The sequence below is a fragment of the Anabrus simplex genome, chromosome 2 (assembly GCF_040414725.1).
Source record: "Anabrus simplex isolate iqAnaSimp1 chromosome 2, ASM4041472v1, whole genome shotgun sequence".
Lineage (NCBI taxonomy): Eukaryota > Metazoa > Arthropoda > Insecta > Orthoptera > Tettigoniidae > Anabrus > Anabrus simplex.
In genome coordinates, this window is record NC_090266.1 from 1,222,205,391 (window position 1) to 1,222,229,469 (window position 24,079).

General features: G+C 39.3%; 1 protein-coding gene across 13 annotated transcripts in view; it reads left to right on the forward strand.

The window, feature by feature from the left end:
* LOC136864815 (josephin-like protein) overlaps positions 1–24,079 on the forward strand; it is a 255,723-nt gene that overhangs the window by 178,397 nt on the left and 53,247 nt on the right. The window contains exons 6-7 of one of the 13 annotated variants that reach the window (XR_011017868.1): positions 15,386–15,766; positions 15,816–18,307. The exons of 11 other annotated variants lie outside the window; for them this stretch is intronic. Coding sequence is in view for 1 of the 2 variants with exons in the window: in XM_067142252.2 (XP_066998353.1) it covers positions 15,386–15,409 (24 nt within the window). In the remaining variant the exon portion in view is untranslated. Of the gene's footprint in view, positions 1–15,385; positions 18,308–24,079 lie in introns of those variants that run through there. One more of the 13 variants, XM_067142252.2, reaches the window with a different exon arrangement.

Consider the following 24,079-nt stretch of genomic DNA (forward strand, 5'->3'; position numbering starts at 1 on the left):
ACTTAAAAATAAGGGTCTGTGTTTCAACAGCCGCAGTTTCCGAAAGAATGTTTCCAGTTACTATGTATTGCATTCGGAAGTACAACTCGTAATATATGCTAGTTATCAGCTGATGGTTTGGCATGCCTTCTACAGCATGGCTTTATTCGGAAGGAGTGGCTTCTGCTACATATACACCAACTGGGAATATCAGAGACCATCTCCAGAAACCATTTGGGAATAGATTCACACTGTTAAGAACTCTATAGACGGGAACGAAACTATTTTTAAAACGTTCAAAAAGACAGGACCTCGTATGCTCTCGATTGCAGTGCATGGCTCAAAAAGAATGAAGCATGGCTGACGGCAATTGACGAGATGGCAGTGAAGATGACGTCACTTGAAATGCCGACATGCTGGTATCAGGGCAAAGAAGTTGACGGCGCAAGGTGATAATATTCAAATGAAAGCAATGATTAGGTTTACTGTGCGGTAGGCCTACTGCTGAACTGACAGAGACAAATGACTGGCCATTAAGTTCTTTTGTATCAGTATTTAATTATATAACACGATACCCTTATCCCTTTTTTTTCTATGGGGTCGAGTATGAAGTGAGACCAATCTTCGTAGCGAGTTTTTACGGCCGTATGACTTTCCTGACGTCAGCCTCACCAGAGGAATTAATGAGATGTAACAAATGACGTGATATGAGTAAATAAAACTGCCTTTTATATGTACCGTAGGCCTAAAAGTTGTGTTCACCCTTTATTGTCCTTTTACGTTTAGAAATACTGCCTTCTGAGGAAAATAGCCAGTATAACTTAAATACACGTACAATTTATAGCTCTTTATAGCCTAGAAGTCGTGTTCACCGCACAAAATTTTGAGGTTATCGCATATTGGACCCCCCTTTACTATTCTTGGCTGTAAAAGTGGGGGGGAAAAGGGGTCTAACACGCGAGTAAATACGGTAATCTGTAACTAACATGTTATAAGAATTCACTTAGATTCACATTTAAACAATCACCAGAATGAAACAAGATGATATTGAGTAAAATTCTGAAGGTTAATGTACTCACTAATGTCACCTGCAGAAGAAAGAGAGGTTACTCAATCCCTTCCATATAGTCATCACTGTCGGAGTCCACATTATCTGTTCATTGGCACTGTCTACTAACTGGTCTCTATATCCCACATTCGTTTTTCTTCCATCTCAATGACGTGTCTTACACACATTTCCCAACGTTGAGGGGTCACTAGTTCAATTCCTTCCCGTAGCAGTTTTCTTACTTCTGGAAGGGTGAAAGTAATATCTTGGCTCCACACACTTTCAATTGGATTTAAAGAAAAAAGGTATGGACGTAACCTTAAAACATGCCTTCCCTATTGCAGTGCGATATCATTACTTGATACGTGCCACACGAGTTCCTAATATGCTGTGGGATGATATTAAGACGTTCCAACTTGACACTGTTCGGTTCGTAAGGGATTCCCTTCTCGTCCAGAACTTAATTATACCTCCCTTTCTCCACGATACCATACACGGTGCCTCCTATCGGCATGGTGCAGTTGAAATCGTGATTCACCTGACCATATCACGTTACGCCATTGTTGCAGTGTCCATCCCTGGTGACTGGCGACAAATGCGCGTCGTTGTGCCCGATGACGTTGGGTTAACAGTGGCACCCATGTGCGGCGCTGGCTCCCATACCCCATAGAACCCATGTTCCTACAGATTGTCTACTGGGAGACATGTCTATCATGGCCTGTGTTGAATTGAGCCGTGATTTGTTACACGGTTGCCCGTCTGTCACTATTGACAATCCGTCTCAGATGTCGCCGGTCAGGGTCATCGAGGGTGGCTGGACGGCCGGTCGTTCGTCTGTTGTGGACGGTGACACCTGCATTCAACCATTCACGATACACCCTGGACACGGTTGATCATGTGAAGCCGAATTCCCGCACCACTTACGAAATCGCACTTCCCATCCATCAGGCACCGACCACCATACCCCGTTCGGACGGTGTCGGCTCACGACGACGTTCCATGTTGCACCTGTCACATGCACAGCCACTGCTCGCAAGGTCTTCTATACAACTACCGCTGGCACAGGGGGCGTGTGGTGCGCAGACAACACACCTGCGCATCAGTGCTCCGCTGTCCCATGACTTTTGCTCAGTCAGTGTAAATCTGTACATCATCCACGTACATTTGCAATTTGCAGAATTTAAGAGCTTTTGATATATCATTAATTTGGATGATAAATAGCAGTGGTCCAAGAACAGACCCCTGAGGGACACCAAGGGTCTTACTTTGCCATCCTGAACTCAAATTTCCAACTGTCACATGTTGCCAACAATTTTAAAGGTAAGATGAAAAGAAACTAAGTGATACACTATTAAAATTTAGCTCTTGAAGTTTCTGCAGTAGTAACTGAGGATTGTCACTGTTGAAGGCACTACTGAGATATAATGATGTCGGTACAGTCACGTCCCATTGGTCCATTGGACGTCTGGTATAATCTGTCACTCGTAGTAAAGCTGTCACAGTGCTTTGTCCTTTCCAGAAGCCGGATTGAAAGGGATTAAGGAGGGAATGCTTAGTAAGGTATTCAGTAATAGACGTTCAAGCACCTTGGATAAGGGTGGTAGAACTCAGTTTGTCAGGCAGTAGTTAAATATATGAGTTAGTATCGGCAGAACAGCTTAATGAGCGATATAGGAATGTCATCATTACCTGTCGCATTGGATGTAATAGAGTATATCACAACTTTAACTTCATTCGAGCTGACATTTCTAAGAGAGAATTGCTCATACAAGTGTATTGAATTTTTAGGGAAGGAGGTAGAGGCTATTCTTGGCCGTGCGAAATGATCATTTAAAACCTCTAGCGATATGCTTGGTACATGTTGCTCTACAGCTTTACCTATACCTAACTTGCGTAATTTACTCACATTTTTGTCTCGGGCTGTTATTGTTCATCAGTTGCTGAAAGTATTTATATTTAGAATTCCTAATTAACTGCTTGGTTCTGTTTCTCAGAATCTTGTATTGCTCGAAATCATCTGTGTCATACGTCTGTATTGTCTGTACAGTTTGTCACGACTGGCCATAGCAGATCTTACCTCGACCGGTAGCCACGCGGAAGAATGGCGGGTGATTCTTACCTGTTTCTTTGGTGCGTGCTTGTCAAATATTTCAAGTACCAGTGAATTGATTTTGTTTACTTTAGAGTTAATGTTCTGAAAATTACGTTTACTATCCCAAGGCAAGTTATGTACGTCGTGGCGTAGTTTATTCTGGTCCATATGTCGTAAGTCTCGTATTGTAATGTAGCGTGGTTTGTACTTAGGTATTCGTGTAGAATAACACACGTACAATAGGTCATGTGAAGAGATGCCAGGAGCAGGGATCTGTCCATGCTTAATTACTTTTTGAGGTTGATTTGCCACTAGAAGATCAATTAAGGTATGACTCGTGCGGTCAGCTTAATGAACGTGATTAGTAGCGTTGAGGGGTAAAATTGTCATATTTGTAGCGAGAAATAAATTCAGTAGATTGTTCGCGTCACTAGTCTGCTTCAAAAGGTCGGTGTTAAAGTCGCCCATGATTATGTCGTCATATGCCGAGATAAGATTTGCTAATGCCTCTTCAAAATCATCAGTCTCTCTTATTTTAGGCGGCTTGTATACAGTCCCTATTAATATCTTTTTATGGCAGTCTAATTCTACAAACATAAATTCTGGTCGCAGTGTAAGTCGTGGGTCAGAAGTAGAAATTATCTTACATTTTAGGTCATTTCTGTAACAAAGTAGAAGCCCACCGCCTATTTTATCAATGCGGTCATGGCGTAATATTGAGTATCCGTCAAGGTTAGCTGTCGATGACGGCATGTCTGTACGCATCCAGATTTCACTGATTCCAATAATGTGTACATTGTTCAATTCAATAATAGCCTGAACCTCTTCCATATGAGCTAATAATGACTGGCCAGTTAGGTGGCAACAGTGTAACTACTCTGGGTGGCTACTGAGCTGCTCTTGCAACACAAGTCCTGTTGAAGGTGGTAGGGATGAAAGGGAAAGGGAGGGTGAGGTTTGTGGAGAGGAATGCAGATCAATGGTATTACCGTTGTACTGGTCAAAAAATATATGAAACTAAGCACTATGAAAACACCAAGAAAGACTGACTACCAACTTAATTAATAATGATATATTACTAAATTTTAGTACAAAAGAAACTCATAATATGCAAAGTGACTACAGCACCAATAACACCCAGAATACAGTAGTAAACAGAAAGTACATGTGTTGTATGTTAGCTAAATGAGCCGCTTCTGAATACTGCAATGGCCGTTCTGCTGTTGACACATTGCCCCTCTTAAAAGGTACTTTAACGCAGGAGTATCAATTATAAATTGAAACTAAACAGCTTTTTAAAAGTGAAAAGTGAAGATAGATGGATTTAGATGACATAGATAAGATAGATAATGCCTTTATTGGTGGCGATGTTAGGGCTCAAGCCCCTCTCTTACAATTAACCACTAGATTAGTATACATTTACATAACTTATAATTTTGAATGCAAATAAGACAAATAATATTAATAGCAATAATAATAATAATAATAATAAAAGAATACTTAAATTTAAAATACACAAAATAACATAAACTTAAATGTAACTACAGTAATCCATTCAACTCGTTCATTCCTTCATTCAGTCAACAATTATCCAGCAAGTCAGCGGGATCTACCCAGCAAATGCTCGAGGTAAGCCACTTTAAACTTGTGATGAGAAGGATTGTCTCTAATGTTCACAGGTAGTGAATTCCATGACCTAGACAGAGAGATTATGAAGGAGCGGTTGTACACAGCAGTGCGGTTTACAGGTATGGCAAGAGAGGACCCAGATCTTGTATTGTGTTCATGATAGGACGAGAGGTAAGAAAAAGATGAAGACAGATAGTCGGGAGTATTAGTGGAAAGTACTTTGTGCAGAAGTGATAGCATGTGAAGTTCACGGCACTGGTGCACTCGAAGCCATGACAGCTCGTTATAATAAGGTGATATATGAGCATCATATCGCAGGTTAAAGATATATCTTACGCAGCTGTTCAGGCTCCGGTCCGGTTTCTTGTTACTGTCGCAGGTTATTTCAGTCAACACAGTGTCACAATAGTCAAGTATAGGTAGTATAAGAGAGCAAATTATTTGTACATTAAGTCGAACAGAGAATATATTAGCGAACCATTTCAGAGGATATTAGCATTTATATACTTCATTACATGTGCTTATCACCTGTTGACCGAGCTCGATAGTTGTAGTCGCTTAAGTGCGGCCAGTATCCAGTATTCGGGAGTTAGTGGGTTCGCACCCCACTGTCGGCAGCCCTGAAGATGGTTTTCCGTGTTTTCCCATTTTCACACCAGGCAAATGCTGGGGCTGTACCTTAATTAAGGCCACGGCCGCTTCCTTCCCACTCCTAGCCCATCCCTGTCCCATCGTCGCCATAAGACCTATCTGTGTCGGCGCGACGTAAAGCAACTTGTTAAAAAAAAAAAAAAATCACCTGTTGAGTCCAATTTAGGGTCTCTATCATAATAATTCCTCAGTTAGTCACTGAAGTAGAGTAGGCCTAAAATTCAGCTACACATTTGACGGTAAAACAGTACTTTGTTCACCCCTACCAGCGCTCACGTCACTGTAACATGAACTACTTTCACTACTTTCACTTCCACTAAATTCTTCGTCGCTTATTTCTATATCAAAGTCGCTCTCTTGTAAAAATTTCCTTATCACTTTGTCACTCAACTTCGACGCAGCCATGATTTCGCTTATGATGAGGTTGCTAAGATACAGGTTATTGTCTCCACAGAATAACTGCACAGAAGTGTTTATCGAGTACATCAATGAAATAAAACAGTGCTTCCATATGTCAAGAGGTTACCTTACTGATATCAAATCCTTTCACAAAGGAAACTGGCTTGTAGCGGATCCGGAAATAAACACTACGCGCAGACGGAGAAATCCGTCTTTGTACCGGAGTGCAGTCGAGAGCCAGGACGGAGAGATCCGTCAAAGTACGTCAAGTGGTTAATAGAGTTTATTCATTTATGATTTGAAAATTTATTTTTTAAAGTCTGTAATAAATGACAAAGTAAGTAAGTAAGTAAGTAAAAGTTGAAACACTAAGAAATAGTTGAACAGTTTCAAGATTTATATATATTGTTCTATTGATAAGTATATTTGTACCAAGTCCAAAGATTATTGATGTTTTGGCACCGCTGAAGAAGAGCGTAGTTGGCTCTCGAAACATGTACAGTTATTAAGTATAATGAAACGTGTAAAGTATTGACAAGGCGAGAAAGTGTTCTACAGATATTTGCAGAAGTCTCTGACAAACTTACTGGCGTAAAGTTTATTGTTCCTGATTGAGAAGATGAGGAACCCAACTGGCAGACATTTTTCTGAAATGGAATTCATCTCAGATGATGATTTGAATACTTCCCTAACTTATTCCTATGCTAAAACAATTTGTGAGATTTTTATTCACCGTTTTTCACCAATAATGTCTCGAATGGCAACAATGTTGTTTGCAGTGATGCTTGTCCATAGTCTTCTTTCATGAGGTTCATTTTCCACAGGTTCTGTTCCTGCCACTCGAGTCTGCAAAAGTGTTTTTTCCCCAAAACTGTGCGCGGAGCCATCTGAAAATTTTGGAAGGTTTGGTGCCCTGTTTTGCAAGAAATTTGATAATGATGCATTGTGTAACAGACATGTGCACCTTTTGCTCACTCATGGAGTACTGAAGCAGCCCAGCTCTCCACCATCGTTCGTGCACGCGAACCCCTTCTCCAGACACTCTCCCAACATCCTGGCAAAGCCCCGCCTCAGAATTATTACTAACAGCAGCGTTACATTCAAATTCCTGTTTATATATGTTCCCCCTTCATAGTTATGATGGGATTGAGTGAGGTTAAGTGGAGTGGAAAAGGAAAGAAGTTGAGGAAGCAATACACTCTCTACTGGAGTGCAGGACATAAGGCAAGGAATGGAGTGGGGATAATAACCAAGAAGATCTTAGATGATTATGTAGATAAAGTGGACTACATAAGTGATGGAATAACAAAGATACAGTTAAGGACAGAGAATGTAATAAAGGATTTCATCCACATGTATGCACCCCAGGCCATCCCCGCAGTGTAGGGGTAGCGTGCCTGCCTCTTACTCGGAGGCCCAGGGTTCGATTCCCGGCCAGGTCAGTGATTTTTAGCTGGATCTCAGGACTGGTTCGAGGTCCACTCAGCTTACGTGATTACAATTGAGGAGCTATCTGATGGTGAGATGGCAGCCCCAGTCTAGAAAACCAAGAATAACGGCAGAGAGGATTTGCCGTGCTGACCACACTGACACCTCATAATCTGCAGGCCTTAGGGCTGACCAGCGGTCGCTTGTTTGGTCATGGCCCTTCGGAGAAGCTTCAACGATAGCACAGTGTGTATGACATTGTAAAGAATGTCCACAAAAAAAATAGATTTTGTATGTCATATTATAGTTCATGTGTGCGTGTGTTTTAGTTTTTAAGTCACTATTGTATATGGTTTAGTTTGTATGCACCCCAGACTGGATTCAAGGAAGAAGATACTTATATATCCTGGGAGACTCTGGAAAGGGAAATAAAGGATGTTTAAGTGACTGTCATGGGAAAATCTAAAGCAATTGTGGTATGCAACAGATAAGGAATGGAAAAAGCAATTGGACCTTTTGGATATGGAAAGAGGAATGAAGATGGAGAGGTGTTGGGTGTTTTTTTGTGTGAGAAATGTGGTATGTGTGGGCAATACATGGTTCAGAAAGAAGAATAGTAGAAAGATTACTAGATACGGTTGGGAAAACAGAATGACAAAGACAGTAATTGATTACTTCTTGGTGGAAAGAACAAATCGTAGACAGATGTAGCCAGAAGTAGCCTTTGACAAAGATCTTACAGGGGTGTTAACAAATTTCCATCAGGAAATTAAAGGAAGGTGCAAGAAAGCTTTTAGTGAAGAAAAGCTGGAATAGATTTATAGTATAATTGGAAGAGGATGTGTATAGGGGTAAAACAATGCTGTATGGATGTGTAAGAGTGAGCTGAAAAGGAGTCTAAAAAAAATGAGAGGGATTAGCATAACTAGTGGGGATAAACCAAAGGATGGAAGGATAACTTTGAGGAACTCCTGAACATGAACAGGTGTAAATGACACGACGGAAATAGAGTGTGAAGAGACAGTATCTGAAAGTGAAATGACAATGAAAGAGGTGGAAACTGCTTTCAAACAAATTAATTTGGGAAAAGCAGTGGGATTGGATGAATTGTGTGTAGAAATGTTAAAAGCAGCAGGGCTCGTTGACTGTTTAGACTGTTTACAAATATCTTGAAAGAAAAATGACTGGTGTAATAATACCTACTAGAAGATGTGATAATCACACTCATATCTCAGGAAAAATATTTCAGTACTGGAAAAGAGAATTCAAAGAACGGTGGAAGGACAATTACAAAAAGAGCAGTACAGCTTCCGAAACGGAAGATCAAAACTTGACCCCCTCTTCATCATGAGGCAGTTCATGAAAGAACATTGGGAATATCTGAGAGATATGATTGGTGATGATTAGAGACGAGAATTATAGGCACTAAAAACAGTCAAAATAGGCAGGCATATAGGCTCATAAATTAGCCAAAATAGGCATGCAAATAGGCACTAACGTGTAAAATAGGCAACAAAATAGGCATGAAAAAATACTTATAATTTAATAACATGCTAAACTACTATCAAAGGAATTTACAACAAGCAACGTTTCAATTTTTTTTTTCCGGTAACAATCTTGTGGTGTAGTGGTTAGTGTGATCAGCTGCCACCCCCAGAGGCCCGGGTTCGACTCCCGACTCTGCCACGAAATTTGAAAAGTGGTACGAGGGCTGGAACGGGGTCCACTCAGCTTCGGGAGGTCAGATGAGTAGAGGTGGGTTGGATTCCCACCTCAGCCATCCTGGAAGTGGTTTTCTGTGGTTTCCCACTTCTCCTCCAGGCAAATGCCGGGATGGTACCTAACTTAAGGCCACGGCCGCTTCCTTCCCTCTTCCTTGTCTATCCCTTCCAATCTTCCCATCCCCCACCAAGGCCCCTGTTCAGCATAGCAGGTGAGACCGCCTGGGCAAGGTACTGGTCAACCTCCCCAGTTGTATCCCCTGACCCAATGTCTCACGCTCCAGGACACTGCCCTTGAGACGGTAGAGGTGGGATCCCTCACTGAGCCCGAGGGGGGGAAAAAGCAACCCTAGAGGGTAAACAGATCGAGAGAGAGAGAGAGAGAGAGAGAGAGAGAAAGAGAGAAATCTCTCAACATCACAGGAAGTTATTGGACAAAACTTCAATGAAGCCACTTCATCTGGTTTTAGTTCAAATGCTTCATATACCTCACCTCGTAGCACCCTGGCTACTTTTCCCATCGTTTTCCATCATGGATTCTGCTGCAGGACTCTTATGGAACTTTTTGCTGATAGCGGCTACCTTCCCAGAGGTTCGGTCAACATTTCTCCTGACTTCTTCCACAACCCTAAATGACTCCACTGGAGGAAAACCACTCGTCTCCAACTCGGTGATTGCTCCCGGCGGCTTGTTGAACTTTGATGATGCTCCAGTTTTTCCCACCATTGCAGTGCACAGGTCTATAGAAAATTGTTGTTGGTCGCTGTTCACAGTGGACTGGTAGAAAAACTGCGATGACAACGCTTTATACTCGTGTCAAATGCAGCGCAGTATTTCTGTGTTGATCTATATGGTATCTTTTAACAATTTGATCTGAAAAATAATAAAATTAACTTAAATTACAATGTTCTTATATTTCTACAGCTGGGCTAATTGGCAATAATGCTTAGTGTAAACATAATAATGGCGTATGGCCTCCAGAGAGGCCTGGTGCGGGTCTTTTTCTCATAGATGGCTTACGCAGCCCAGACTGTCTTTGCTTGCTCTTTCCCAGCACAACGATTACCAACCAGACCTCACCAATCAGACCAACGGTCCTTTCGCTGGCCTGGTCTAGTAAAGATAGTCTTTGCAGCTTTATTAAATACGCTGTGACATCGTCCAAGCTGTGCCATCTTGTATGTCTAGCCTCTGTAACATCGTTCTAGCTGCACCACATTCGATCTACCTATTTTTCGTGAAGGCTTAGCGGAAGCGTAATAGAGTTCACTAGAGCCTACACAGAGCGCTGGTGAAAGTTATTCACGATATTTAAAAACTACATTTGAATCGTTTGTTTCAGAAACGACACTTCTCCAACGTACGAAATTGTTCAGAAAACAGGAAAAACTGTCTGTAGTGTGTAATGTCTTTTCTATCCTTCCGACATTTATTATGCTTATTCTACTGTTGAAATGACTATGACAGTTACGTTGTTTGTATGAATTAGTCCAATACGTTCCTTTACAGACTTTGTTGAAAATGGTGGAGATGTGTTGTTTCTGCAACAAACACCATTAATGAGAATATAAGGAAGTGTAACATTGATTTTAACATCATTTCACTTTCAATAGGAACTTTATTTGTACTGAGGAAATACAGTGTTTATACGCATTATTTAATAGTTATTTGTAAGACTTACTTATTTGCACATATTATGATTAGACCACATTGTACTGAAAAATAAACAGGAGAATACTCCTTTTATGTCCCTTTCCAAAGTTAAATATATATATAAAAGAAAACAACACAATATAATACAAGTAACATGTAAGTCTCTTATCTTTGAACAATGCTTCTCACTTCTATTGCACTGATGTTGTCCATGCAAACAGTTCATTTAAAACTCATGGTGTTCTTCTGGTATGTAAGATTCCAACTTCTTTATGTCCGCTAATTTCTTTTCATTTAATGGAACACAGCCTTGTGGATAAGCAAGTCTAGTTGGTAACACAGGGAGACGGGTTGCAGAAATAAGCAACTTGAAAGTATGAACGCACATTCCATCAATACAGTATTTTCCTAAGACATGATTTGCCTCATACTGAAACTCCATAAATTGATTTATATAAAACGCGACTTTTGCATCTCTTTTCACACTTCTTCCTAGCGACTGAAGTGAAAAAACTGACTTCTTGAAGAATGTCTTCTATCAGTACTACTTTTTGAAGCAGGCTGGTTTGAAGTAAAAACAACACCTCTCCAGGTAAGTGTTCTTTCTGCACAAAAAGGGAACATTCATTCGCGACTGACAGGAAGAGATATACGGTAGAAATTATTTTTCTGCACAAAATAGTAGCCGTTCGTGCATTAATCATGGCAGTATTAATGACTCATATAGTGTCAAAAAGTGGAGAAGTGCTGTTTCTGCAACAAACTATTCATTTCATTTGTAGTCCGCTTCTGTGGTGTAGTAGTTAGCGTGATAGCTGCCGCCCACGGAGGCCCTGGTTCAATTCCCGGCTCTGCCACGAAATTTGAAAAGTGGCACGAGGGCTGGAACGGGGTCCACTCCACCTCGGGAGGTCAACTGAGTAGAAGTGGGTTCGATTCCCACCTCAGTCATCCTCGAAGTGGTTTTCTGTGGTTTCCCACTTCTCCTCCAGGAAATTGCCGGGATGGTACCTAACTTAAAGACGCGGCCACTTCCTTCCTTCTTCTTTGCCTACCCTCCAAACCTCCCACGCCTTCACAAGGCCCCAGTTCAGCATAGAAGGTGAGGCTGTCTGGGCAAGGTACTAGTTCTCCTCTCCAGTTGTATCACTCGACTCAAAATCTCACGCTCCAGGACACTGCTCTTGAGATGGTAGAGATGGGATCCTTCGCCGAGTCAGAGGGAAAACTTACCCTGGAGGGTAAACAGATTAAGAAACAAACAAACAAAGAAGGAAAATATTTTAGTTGTTAATCTCCTATTTCCACGGGAATTGAATCAGAGTTCAAAATACCAATTTTTAATTTTCATCCACTCTGTGACAAGAGACTACTGGCATTCTAACTCCTCATTCAGTAATTAAATGATTATTTACTTTTTTTTTTTTCCTAGGGGCTTTACGTCGCACTGACACAGATAGGTCTTATGGCGACAATGGAATAGGATAGGCCTAGGAGTTGGAAGGAATCGGCCGTGGCCTTAATTAACGTACAGCCCCAGCATTTGCCTGGTGTGAAAATGGGAAACCACAGAAAACCAACTTCAGGGCTCCCGACAGTGGGATTCGAACTATTTACATTTTAGCAATATAAATTATTGAAAGTTCACGACTAATGCAGCATTGCAAAAAACAACTTTCTACAATACATAAATTAATAGGCCTATAAATGCTACAATGAAATGCGATCGTAGTAAAATGTTAACAGGAACAAACGAACTTACCTCCTTACATCAAGCTTGGCAGAAGACTACATTTCCACCCATAGTGAAATTGGGATCCCCTGTGATCCCTCACTTTAACCAGTAGGACTTTGGTGACTTTTCTTTGCAATTATATTTTTTTTTACGTCACACCTACACTGATAGGTCTTATGGAGACGATGAGATGGGAAAGGCCTAGGAGTGGGAAGGAAGTGACCGTGGGCTTAATTAAGGTGCAGCCCCAGCATTTGCCTGGTGTAAAATGGGAAACCACAGAAAACCGTCTTAACGGTTGCCGACAGTGGGGCTCGAACCCACTATCTCCTGGATGCAAGCTCACAGCTGCGCACCCCTAAGCGCACAGCCAACTTGCCTGGTGATTTTTCTTTGGGCATTGCTACAGACACACTTCGTCTTCACAATAAATCACAGCACGTTCTGAAGGTAAAGCTTACGCGTACAACAGTTCATATCGAGATGGAGGTATAAGGGTTCGACATTGATTGGTTCTCGCATATGTCTTAGAAGGTTGGAGGGGTTGAAGGCTTCGTGGTCATATTGTTCCATGTTTCTCCTGATGGAAATTTCCCAAGAACTATTTCTGGTGATTTCCAAGAATTCCCATTTTTGTTCGTGGGTTAAACACATCCTGAGAAATGAGGAGATAGTACTGTCGAGCATATCAGTTACAATATAATGCACTGGAAGAAAATCGGCTTCTTTATAATAGATTCAAAAGGCATCAAATAGGCAACTATACTCCAGATAGGCACAAACCCCTGAAATAAGCATTTATAGGCACAATAAAACCAACGTAATCTAGCTTAAAGGACCCTAAAACGGATTTATATCTCAAAAGCCTCCGTTTCTGAACACGGGAATAAAATAGGCAAATTCCCGTCTCTAGTGATGATATTCCTTGATTTAAAAAAAGTCTTAGGGTATACCCAAAGGAAAGGTATGGAAAATAATGCAACAGAAAGGATTTGGAAAACAAATGAAACAATATGTGCAAGCAGTGTCCAGACATATGTGGGGAGGAGAAAATGGTTTTAGAATGAAACTGGACTACGAGGAAATGTGCTGTCACTGCTTTTATTCACAATGGTTATAGACGAAATTGTGAAAGGAGGCAAAGGTAAAGTATGGTGACAGGGAGGTGATATTGTGGTGTGGGGAGCAGAGACGCCATGAATGTGCCATACTCTTTTATTGACTAAAATTTTGAAAGAAAGAAAAAAAAAAACTGTGGAATTACTTGTCTATAAAGACAGCCGGAACTTTTGAGAATATTTAAAAGTGTATTCATTATTCATAAGACAAATCCCAAGAAGCTTCAATGATAGCACAGTGTGTGTGACATTGTAAAGAATGTCCACAAAAAAAGTTAGATTTTGTATGTCATATTATAGTTTGTGTGTGTGTGTTTCATTTTTTAAGTCACTTTACATATGTAGCATATATAGGCCTACTGTATATGGTTTAAAAAGTAAGTATTATTGAAGTCTCACCAAAATTTGTATTAAAATATTAGTGTAAGGTAATATAATTATAGTTTACATCTCCTGCAATGCTGCAGCATCTTCCCACCTCCATGTATTATTATTTTTCTACTTTTCCCCTGAACATAAGTGATATGCTAATTTGTTATACAATGAAAGTTCTCAGTAATAAACATACCTTGGCGAAAAATGATGAATGTACATAATCAATGAGTGTCCGTTGTTCAGAGAAAAGGGGTTTTCCTCACTCCGATGCTAAGTTGTCAACTAAACATGATTTTCCCAAGACATTTCAACGAAAGATGTTGTGCTTAATCTTGAACTCGTCAAGCCAGTCCACGGATGTTTTAAACACACGATACCTAATAACTTGGTGAATTTAAGTGCATTTTCATGGACAAGAGATCCACTCACAGGCAAGTTGTTGCTACGAGCACAGCAGAATCATTCAAAAGTTGTCTACCTTTAAACCCTGATTATTGGAAAATAAGCTTTTGCCAGATATTCCATTTCCAGTCCACAATTTAAGGATGTCACTTTTGTTTCTTAAAATGCCATTGATCTGTGTTTTTCTAGCAGCAAACCACACAGCCCATGACTTGAACACTAGGTTTCCTTTCTCATAGACATTGACATCTACTTTTTCCTTTAAAGTCAGTCATTTGCATTTCTGTGACGTAGCTGTACTTCGTTAAAGTGGAAGCCATTTTCTTTGCAGTTTTTGCTTACACACTTCTCAAGATAATCACAAAGAATACTGCTTAATCTCTGCACTTTTAAGAAGAAATACGTTCAATAGTAGCATGTAACATTGTACGCTAGTTCAAAATACTGTCGATTATTGTGTTGAATTCCAGGAATTGCTACTTTTTTATTTAAGGATGTCTGTTATTAAGAAGTTTCAATTACATTGGAGCAGTTTTTTTCAGCATCCTCATCCATTATTAAGAATATCTATCACCGAGAAGTAATGTTGCCATTAAACCCCATGTATTTCTGCCGGGAAATTTAGAAATGTCCGTAATTGTTTGTTAGAAGTATCACTGTACTTCGTTAAAGTGGAAGCCATTTTCTTTGCAGTTTTTGCTTACTTAATACATAAATTTAAAGTTTTCCAGTCTGTCAAAACTAAAGCAAGGTTAATAAAACTAGAAAATACCTGAAGAAGAAAACATTTAATTAATAAAACAGGGTGTCGACAGGTCACAAGTCATGAGAAAGACTTGCGTTTCAGTGATCGTTCATGTAAGTCATGAAATTGTGTTTCAGGTCATGAAATGTTTTTAAACAGCAAAATGAATGGAGACAAGTTGTATGCCAGTAAGTAGATAGTGTATCCATTCCATTTCTACCTTAATTTTTGCGGCACATTATAATTTTCCTCAATGTTGAAATATACATTTTTATTATTGAGGGGGAATCACAGAATAGTAGAGTTTCCAATCTTTTGTAGGCTTGTTGCTAATACTATTTGTTTTGTTTTAGGTAGAATTTCCACAACCTTCTTTAGGCTTGTTGATAATATTTTTGGTTTTGTTTCAGGTACTGAAAGCTGAAGTAAAATAATGTTATCTGACTGAATCTAGTGCTTTTGGACCATCTACATATAGACATCATAAAATTAAGATCTTGGAAGCTTCAGATCAAATTTTAAGAATTCCTGAAAAGTGCTCTTGCAAGGATATCTGGCTTCATCATGACGAATCAAAGAATTTGAAAATGTGGCTTCAGCCAGCAGAAAACCATAAATTTAAAGCAAGGTTTAGTGTGTGCAAAAGTGACTTTGATATTAGTACCAGTGGTATTTGGTATATTAACATACATGAAAAATGAAACATTTAACACTTATTTCCTCGCTAGTGTCAGGGCAACAAAATAAACTTCCATTTGCTGGAGTGCAAATGTGTTCCATTACAACCAGAAGTTTTGACTTAAGATGAGTTAACACCTACTAGTACTGCATCATCCAGAGTTTTAACTTCATCTAGAACAAGTTCACTGAGCCATTTTTAAATTAGTGATGCAGTTATGAAGGCTGAAATTATATGAGCTATGACTAAAGTGATGTCTCGTTCTTCAGTAAAGAACTGTGGGAATGCAACATACTTTTTTCAGATAAATTGTTTTTGATGGTATGATAGCCAAACATGCGGACAAGATATAATATGTAATTACTTTCTGGTCTAGGACCTTATTAGCACATCATGTCAAAGAGAGTGAATTCTGTATATCGTTTGATGAGTTCGAGTGAAGGTATGCAAAGTGAACAAAAGGACTTTGTTTCTGGGATCAGCATAAACAGTCTGTGTCTACTAGGTATTTAACATCTGTAGTCTTGAGTTCTGCCACAAACTGTTGATTTACAGTCAAGTTTCTTGGATGGTCAGACAGAAACATAATTCAAATTTCAATCGATGGCCTAAATGTCAGCCTTAAGATGTTAAAATATTTGCTTAACCATATGAACAACCAGTTATATTCAATTGTGATATTAGTTGGCATCATGTAGTGCATGAAGCATTAAAAACTGCTTGCAATATAAGTGGCTGGAACATTCTTGAATTTCTTATGGCACTCTGGTATTTCATGAATGATTTTCCTTCAAAGAAAGTAGCCAACTCAAATATTACGAGATGTACAAAGTTTTCCCTAATATTTTATTCCATAGAGTGGGTAGGTAATACTGAAGTTACAAAAGAGCTGTTGAAATGATTCCACATTGGAAGAAGTATGTTGCAGAAGTTAAAGAAAACCACCAGAAACTGGAAACTTTGAGAAAATGAAACATCATTAAGAAGACAGCTTCCCCTGTGCAAAACTTCAATTTGTTATGTCTTTGCCAATTGAACTTCAGGAGTTTTAACTAAATATCAGTCAAATGACTCTCTTGCCATTTCTATACAAAGATTTGGACAAAATGATGTATAGCATTGCATTGAGATTCAGAAAAGTGTGATGTAAGGGGGCAACAAATTCTGCCATTCTCATTATCATTGATGTTGTCAATCTATCTAACCATGGAACATCTCACTATGTAGATATCAGAGTTGGTGCCACTGTTGCTAGCAAGACAGGCAAGGATGTCTTTGCCTTCATACACGACTGCAGAATATTCTGGAAAAGTTCATCCTTAAAATTTTAGAGAAGAGTCCTTTAAATCAAAACTAGTTAAAGGTGCTTAATGCTTATTGTCTGAAGTTATGCTGAGTTCCATTTTGAGAGATGCAAACATGATACTAGCATTGGAAGAGTTCATGTCAAAAGGAAAAAATTAATTACTCCATCAGGAAATACTTGCAATTTTATGAGAATTTTAAAGAACAACTGAAACTATTCAGTCCACAGAAGGACAAGCTTTATAATTTCCAAGTAAATTTACTTCAATGTTCAGTGATTTCATGAAGTTCTTGCAGAAGCTGCTCTGCGTGTTTCATGTGAATGCTGCAATTGAAAGAGGTTGATCTGTCATCAAAGAACTTACGGTAGAAAATCTACAAGAAAATACTGTTGTTGGTGCAATACAGTCATTTGGTGGACATTACTAAATATGTGATACAAGTTCTGAAAAAATGCTTATTCAAAAGACAAGGAGCATTAAGGAAGAAAATATCTGAAGAAGACTACGGGGCCAACTGCAGAATGAGAGCAGTCCAACAGTACAAGAACACAGAGATATGAAAAGAAAGCTTATGGAAAAGATGAAAGAAGAAACCACTGTTCTAGATGCTGATATTTCAAGTTTAATTAAGATATGTAGTGCAAATCAATATAAACAGTTGTGTGTCTATAATATTTCACATTATGATCTGTTTTGCTTTGTTTTAGAATGCTGTCAGTTTACAGGAGTGTTATTTTTTCAGCAGTGCTTTTGTAGTCAACCAGTAAGGTTGTGGATATAGCTGAAATAATTGTGGTGTCAAAAGCCCAGACTTCTGAATTGTGAGTCTGGAGTGGTAAGCACTGTGCTACTTGTGCCTCTGAAGAATCATAAATTGTACAGAAATTTAAAAAAGAACCAGTGGCTCCCAAGAGACCTCTGCTTAACCAATAGGCCTTTAGATAATGAGGTGATGTGTGGTCAGCACGACTAATCCTCTTGTCTGTTGTTCTTGGCTCTTTAGACTGGGGCCACTATCTCACCGTCATCTGTAATTGTGTAGACAGAATGGACCTCGAACCAACCCTCAGATCCAGGTAACAATCCCCGACCTGGCAGTAAGTTAACACAAGCGCTGTGGGTAACAGGCAGAGTTCTCTTGACCGTGGACATGGCAAAATTTAAAGTCACAAAAATATAATTAATTATGTTTGTTGGAATTCTCTAGACACCCTTTAACAGAATACACCTGAAAATAAAAACATCTAACTGATAATAGAATGACGTTTCATTCTTGAAAGAACATAATCAGATTGTATGAAATTATACTTTATTATTTTATTACAAATATATATTTTTTAAGGGAATTTATGAATATTATGAACAGTTGTATAAAATTTTGTTAAAATTCTGTATTCTTCCTGTCACTGAATTCTGAGGTATTATGTGCCTACTGGACTCAAGTGTTTGTGGTCTTCCAAAAAGTTGAGATTGTTAATAATGTAATTGTAAATACTTGCATTTCTAAACACTTTGTCTTGAAAATGTGAAAGAAATTGCTTGATTTACATACAAAACTTAAACACTTCCAATGTTGGCACTCCTTTAAACTAGCATGACTTTGACACTGGGCATTAACATGATACTACTCTCCGTAGGGATGAGAAATGTGTTTGCATGTCGTGACAATCGCAAGAACTTACCAGTGCTTGACGTATATTTAAAAAGAACTTCCACCCCCAGAAAACGTGTATCCTGCAGCCTGCTGGGACGAGGTAGAAGAGCATACCTGCGAACTTTCCCGATTTAGGCAGGAGGCTCCCGATTTTCGACAGTTTTTCCCACCTCCAGATTATTCTATTATTTTTCCCAATTTTAGCTTTTTTGTGTGAACTTCAAACATTCAAATCGCGCCATTTCAGCTTTGTACGCCAATGGCTGGAAGTCCTTTACTCTTTGGCCACTTTCAAATGAAATATCGACGTTTATTAATCCAAGAAACGTGCGCGAATGTGCGATGTTGATTGAAACCTGTATATCGCGACGTGTCATAGATTGTCAATCTCTCGTTCCTGCGTGCTATATTTGTATTCATTCGCGTCAGTTTAATCGATTCTAGAGACTAGTCGCTAGATTTGAAGTTTTTTCAGTAATTTATGACAGAATTTCAAAGATAGTAACTAGTGACTTTTCCAGAGATTTTAGTAGCAATTTGGAGGCAAATCTGGCGAATTTTAATTTATTACTTGACTAGCTGTTACCCACGGCTCCGATCTCGTGGATTTCGTAATTTGATAACGGTAATCGCTCCTTGGTACTGCACTAAGATAGGATTCTGTAACATCTTCAGTTTTTGAGATACATGTATCAGAGTTCAACTCCTTCACTTCTTTTCTCCCCCATTTAAGTGGATTATCGACAAGCTCGGCCAACGCCAGGGGATTGCATTACTCGTTCCACCCTGGACAGCAGAGAGGATGCATCACTGATATAAGGTAAAAAAAATATTTCCACATTGATTAACAGATTGAACACAGAATTTTAATATTAATATGAAAAATTAAGTTTCCAGAAAGAAACCATAATTTGATGTGAAAAACATTCAAGCTCTTTAGGCCTTTTCAGTCATGGAATTACAAGCATATAGTTCATCAGTTGGATTGCCACACTTTTCCAAGATTTGAAGAAGCCTCAAAAGCTTGAAAGCAATGTAAATTAAATTATGTTTTCCTTCTGGAAACTTAATTTTTTGACATAAAAGCCAGAGGCAGCTATTTATACAAATGGAGGTACATGTACTTCTGCTTGTGCACTGTCATTGCGTTTGAGCTGGGCTGAATGGCTCAGATGGTTAAGGTGCTGGCTTTATGGCAGGTTCGATCCTGGCTCAGTCTGGTGGTACTTGAAGGTGCTCATATATGTCAGCCCCGTGTCTGTAGATTGACCAAGACGCAAAAGAACTCCTGCAGGCTAAACTTCTGGTACCTTGGCATCTCCGAAAACTGTAAAAATAGTTAGTGGGACTTAAAACAAGTAACAGTAGGAGGCTTGTAACGGTGTCTCAATGGCTCACTAAGCACCAGCATCTTGAAAATGTGCGGCAGTTCAACTCGAGCCTACTGCCACGCTGGTGGGGTGCGGGGTGGAAACTGTGGTCATTTCACATTTGAAAAGGCCTCTAAAGCTTGAATGTTTTAACATAAATGTGGAGTTTTCCAGAACCTTAATACAGTTGAACTTGCTTTATACGTAACTCTGTTCTGCGTAATTTGTATTTGTACGTAATTTCCTTTAGGTCCTGGCAAAATGTCATTCAAAAGCGTGTTTATTAAACCTTATTTATACGTAATTCGTTTATACGTAATTCGCTGTTATACGTATTAAGTTCCAGTGAAATATAACTGAGTTTTGCATGATTGTAATCACGTGCTTTTTGAAAAGAAACTACTGTATTTATGAAGTTTCCTCTTTGTTAGCATAGGAAGAAGTAGAGCGGTTGGGTTGCTTTGTTAGCATAGGAAGAAGTAGAGCGGTTGGGTTTCGGTTTTGAAACAGAGCACAGAGTTTTGCCGAGTGACATTGTTGACCCTTACTTACTGGCGGCTGAACAAAGACCAATCGAGCGAGTCCCTTTCTTTCTCTATCTCTCTCCTCCTCTACCTTCGTCGTTTTTTACCTTCACAATGCCGCCAAAGATTAAGATACATTACAAGCAAAGTGGGCGGTTTCGTTGCGGAAACAGAAGAAAATACAGTAAATTTGTTTGAATATGGGAATTTCTTTCGTGGGAACAACGGAGAAGTAAAATGTCCATGGTGCCGGTATATGGTGTTTACTGTTGAACAGTAGTTTTGTCGTTCAGTTGCTTTTGATTTGCCATGAAGAACAGAAAAAGGAAAAGTTATACCCTAGATGAAGAAGTTAAATTTTTACGTGAAATGGACGCTAATCCACACAAAACAAAAACTGAAATTGCTTCAGACTTAGGGATTGCCTATACCATGCTATGTACAGTCATCAGTAAAAGAAACACTATTTTGGATGAGTTCTTAAAACTGGGCTCAAAATTAGCAAAGCGCAGCCGTCAGCAAGAAGGAAGGTACGTAGATTTGGAGAAAGCACTTTTAACATGGTTCCAGCAGCTCTTCCAGTTAGTGGCGATATGGTGAAGGCGAAGGCGATAGATTTAGCTAAAATGATGAGTATCACTGCTGATTTCAAGGCTTCACCAGGATGGTTGGAAGGATTTAAAGATCGTCATGGAATAACAGGGAGAACAATTTGCGGTGACTCAAAAGCTGTGGACGGCGTCACAGTGCAACACTGGAAATAGAGATTCTGCCGGGTATCATAAGCGATTATCAGCCTCCAAACATCTACAATTGTGATGAGACCGGCCTATTCTACAATCTCCTTCCTAATAAAACATTAGCTGAAAAAGGTGACTCATGCCATGGATGGAAGAAAAGTAAAATTCGTGTAACAATACTTCTCGCCACCAATGCAGATAGATCTGACAAACTTCCTCCACTTGTGATAGGAAAATTGAATAATCCGAGGTGTTTAAGGGTGCGAAAACAAAACCTACGGAATATGAATCCAACAGAAATTCCTGGATGACTATGCTTCTAATGAGACAGTGGTTGAAAGAGCTAGAAATTAAAATGAAAAAGAAACAGAAGAAGATCCTTCTTCTTATGGATCGATGTGCAGCACATCCACTTTAAATCGTTCTGGAGAATGTACGAGTGGAAGTTTTCCTTCCTAACTGTACCAGTGTTATACAACCGCTTGATCTGGGCATCATTGCAAATTTCGAAGTGCATTATAGAAAAATGCTGGTTCAACATTTAATAACACTGAGTGATGCAGGACATGAACCTCTCTCCATTAATTTGCCACAAGCCATTGAATTTATTTCGGCTGCCTGGAAGCAGGTGTCATCCTCCACAATGAGCAACTGTTTCCGCAAAGCTGGTGCCTTACTAGAAGAGGCTGCCTCTAATGATGATTATGGGGACGAAGGTTTGTCTGGCAATGAGCTAACGCTACCGAAGGGTGTAGAATTCGATACTTTTGTGCATTTCCATTATAATCTTGCTGTATGTGGAGAACTACCGGATGAAGAGACTATTGCTGATGTATGCCAACAACGCGGTGGTGATGGACCAGCTACAAGCGATAGTGACTGAGATGGAGATAACAACTCTAATCTTGAAACACCTGAACTGAGTGAAGTGTTACATGCAGTCGATGTGTGTAGGCGTTACATCAGTGCGAAAAGTTGCAGTGAAAATGCTTTGAATTCAGTACTAAGTTTGCAAAAGGAGGTTTATACTCTTAATGCAAGAAAAGTGAAACAAGCCAAACTATCTGATTTCTTTAAGGCTGGACCAAGTTCAAAATAACATTTTCTGTCTTAATGTATTTATTATTTGGAAGGATTTACACATGTAGGTCATTTCCATTGCTTTTCCAGTAAGTCTGATTTCTACGTAATTCTGAGTTACAGGTAGTTTTTTCTCTTCCCCTTGATATACGTATAAGTCAGGTTCAACTGTAATTCTTAAAAAGGAAATAGATAATAATAAATTAGGATTTTATTGAATTTGATGGTCTTTCAAAAGCAAAACATGTCATTTGTTTATTAAATATTTTCTTTTTTTTTTTTTTTTTCAGGTATTCTCTACTTTCATTAATCTTGCATTAGTATTGATGGACTAAAAGAACTTCAGAGGTATAAATATACTTCGAGGCATCTGAATGAAATAAGGTTTTGGACACTGTAATAATTGGTAGGACATGAAGATTGTCACGTTCACATGTTCAGGGGCTGATGTTGTGATAGTACATATAATAATTAATAAGCATAATTAACCGAAATATCCGTAGTATGGGCGCCAGAGTTCACCATAATGGATCCCTCGAATTTAGATAAGAGCATGATAAACTTTATATCCCAGGGCGTGTACATAATGCTGCGTACTGGTACATCTGCTGCAGGCCTTACCTAACCTCCTGAAAACGACTAATTAGGTAGGAACTGCACCTAGGTTCATCAATAACACTGATTCTAAAATAGCTAACTATATTCTTAACGAATTCCGTGCATGAGCACCTCATCAACATACAACATTATACATATAATACACACATAAAATATTGCTGGAAGACTCCATATTTACAACAACAACAATAATAATAATAATGAAAACAGTAGGAAAACGAAAGCGAGAACTAAGCTACCATTTGTAGATGGTCCGATGAACAATGTACATGTATGAAGATAAACACCCTTCACTGTCTCTATATCAATTCGATTTACCGATTCTCATAATCGGCTGTTATCACATCACACAGATACTGTACCTTGTACTACTGTGTTCACATATTTTAACACTTGTTGTAAAGATATATACACACGTCTGTCGATCCTCAACATATAAATTTATGGAAAGTCTGAGATAGCTTTCACCAACATATAATACTAGGCCGCCACAAGTGCTACAATACTTAATGCGCAAGCACTCTCCACAATCAGCCACTTTCCACAAACATAACAAGACTACGCTCCACGAACGTTTGAAGTCCAGTCCATTGCAGCCGTGTCACTCCAGTACCGTGTATCAGCACCACTTCCTTCCCGTACAGTGCGTCAGTTGTAGTTGTAGTTATCTTCCTTCTCGTTCCTTTACAATCACCTCTACAATCACCCTTACAATGTCTCTTACAATGTCCCTTACAATGTTCTATACAGTCTCCTAATCTCCTGGTTGCCGCCGTATCATCAACCGTTATAGACATCAATATCCCCCTCCTCTCAGATGAGACGTCTGGATTGGTGCTTGCTAGCCAATCATGAGTAAACCTCTTCTTTCTCCCAAGTTATAAACAAACACTCGGGAGTTTTACATGAATCATCAAATTTCCCTGGTACAACAACAAGCTCATCTCATCAGGCTGGGATATATACATGACGAATGGAATTTCCTGACACAAGTACATCACAACACACACTGGGGTAGCCAGATGACTCATTTAAATTACCAGAGTTATTAAAGCAATGTTTTCCCACTCGTGCAAAACAAATTACTCATACCTACATATGTGGATATCTTCCAGCTTACCAATATAAATGG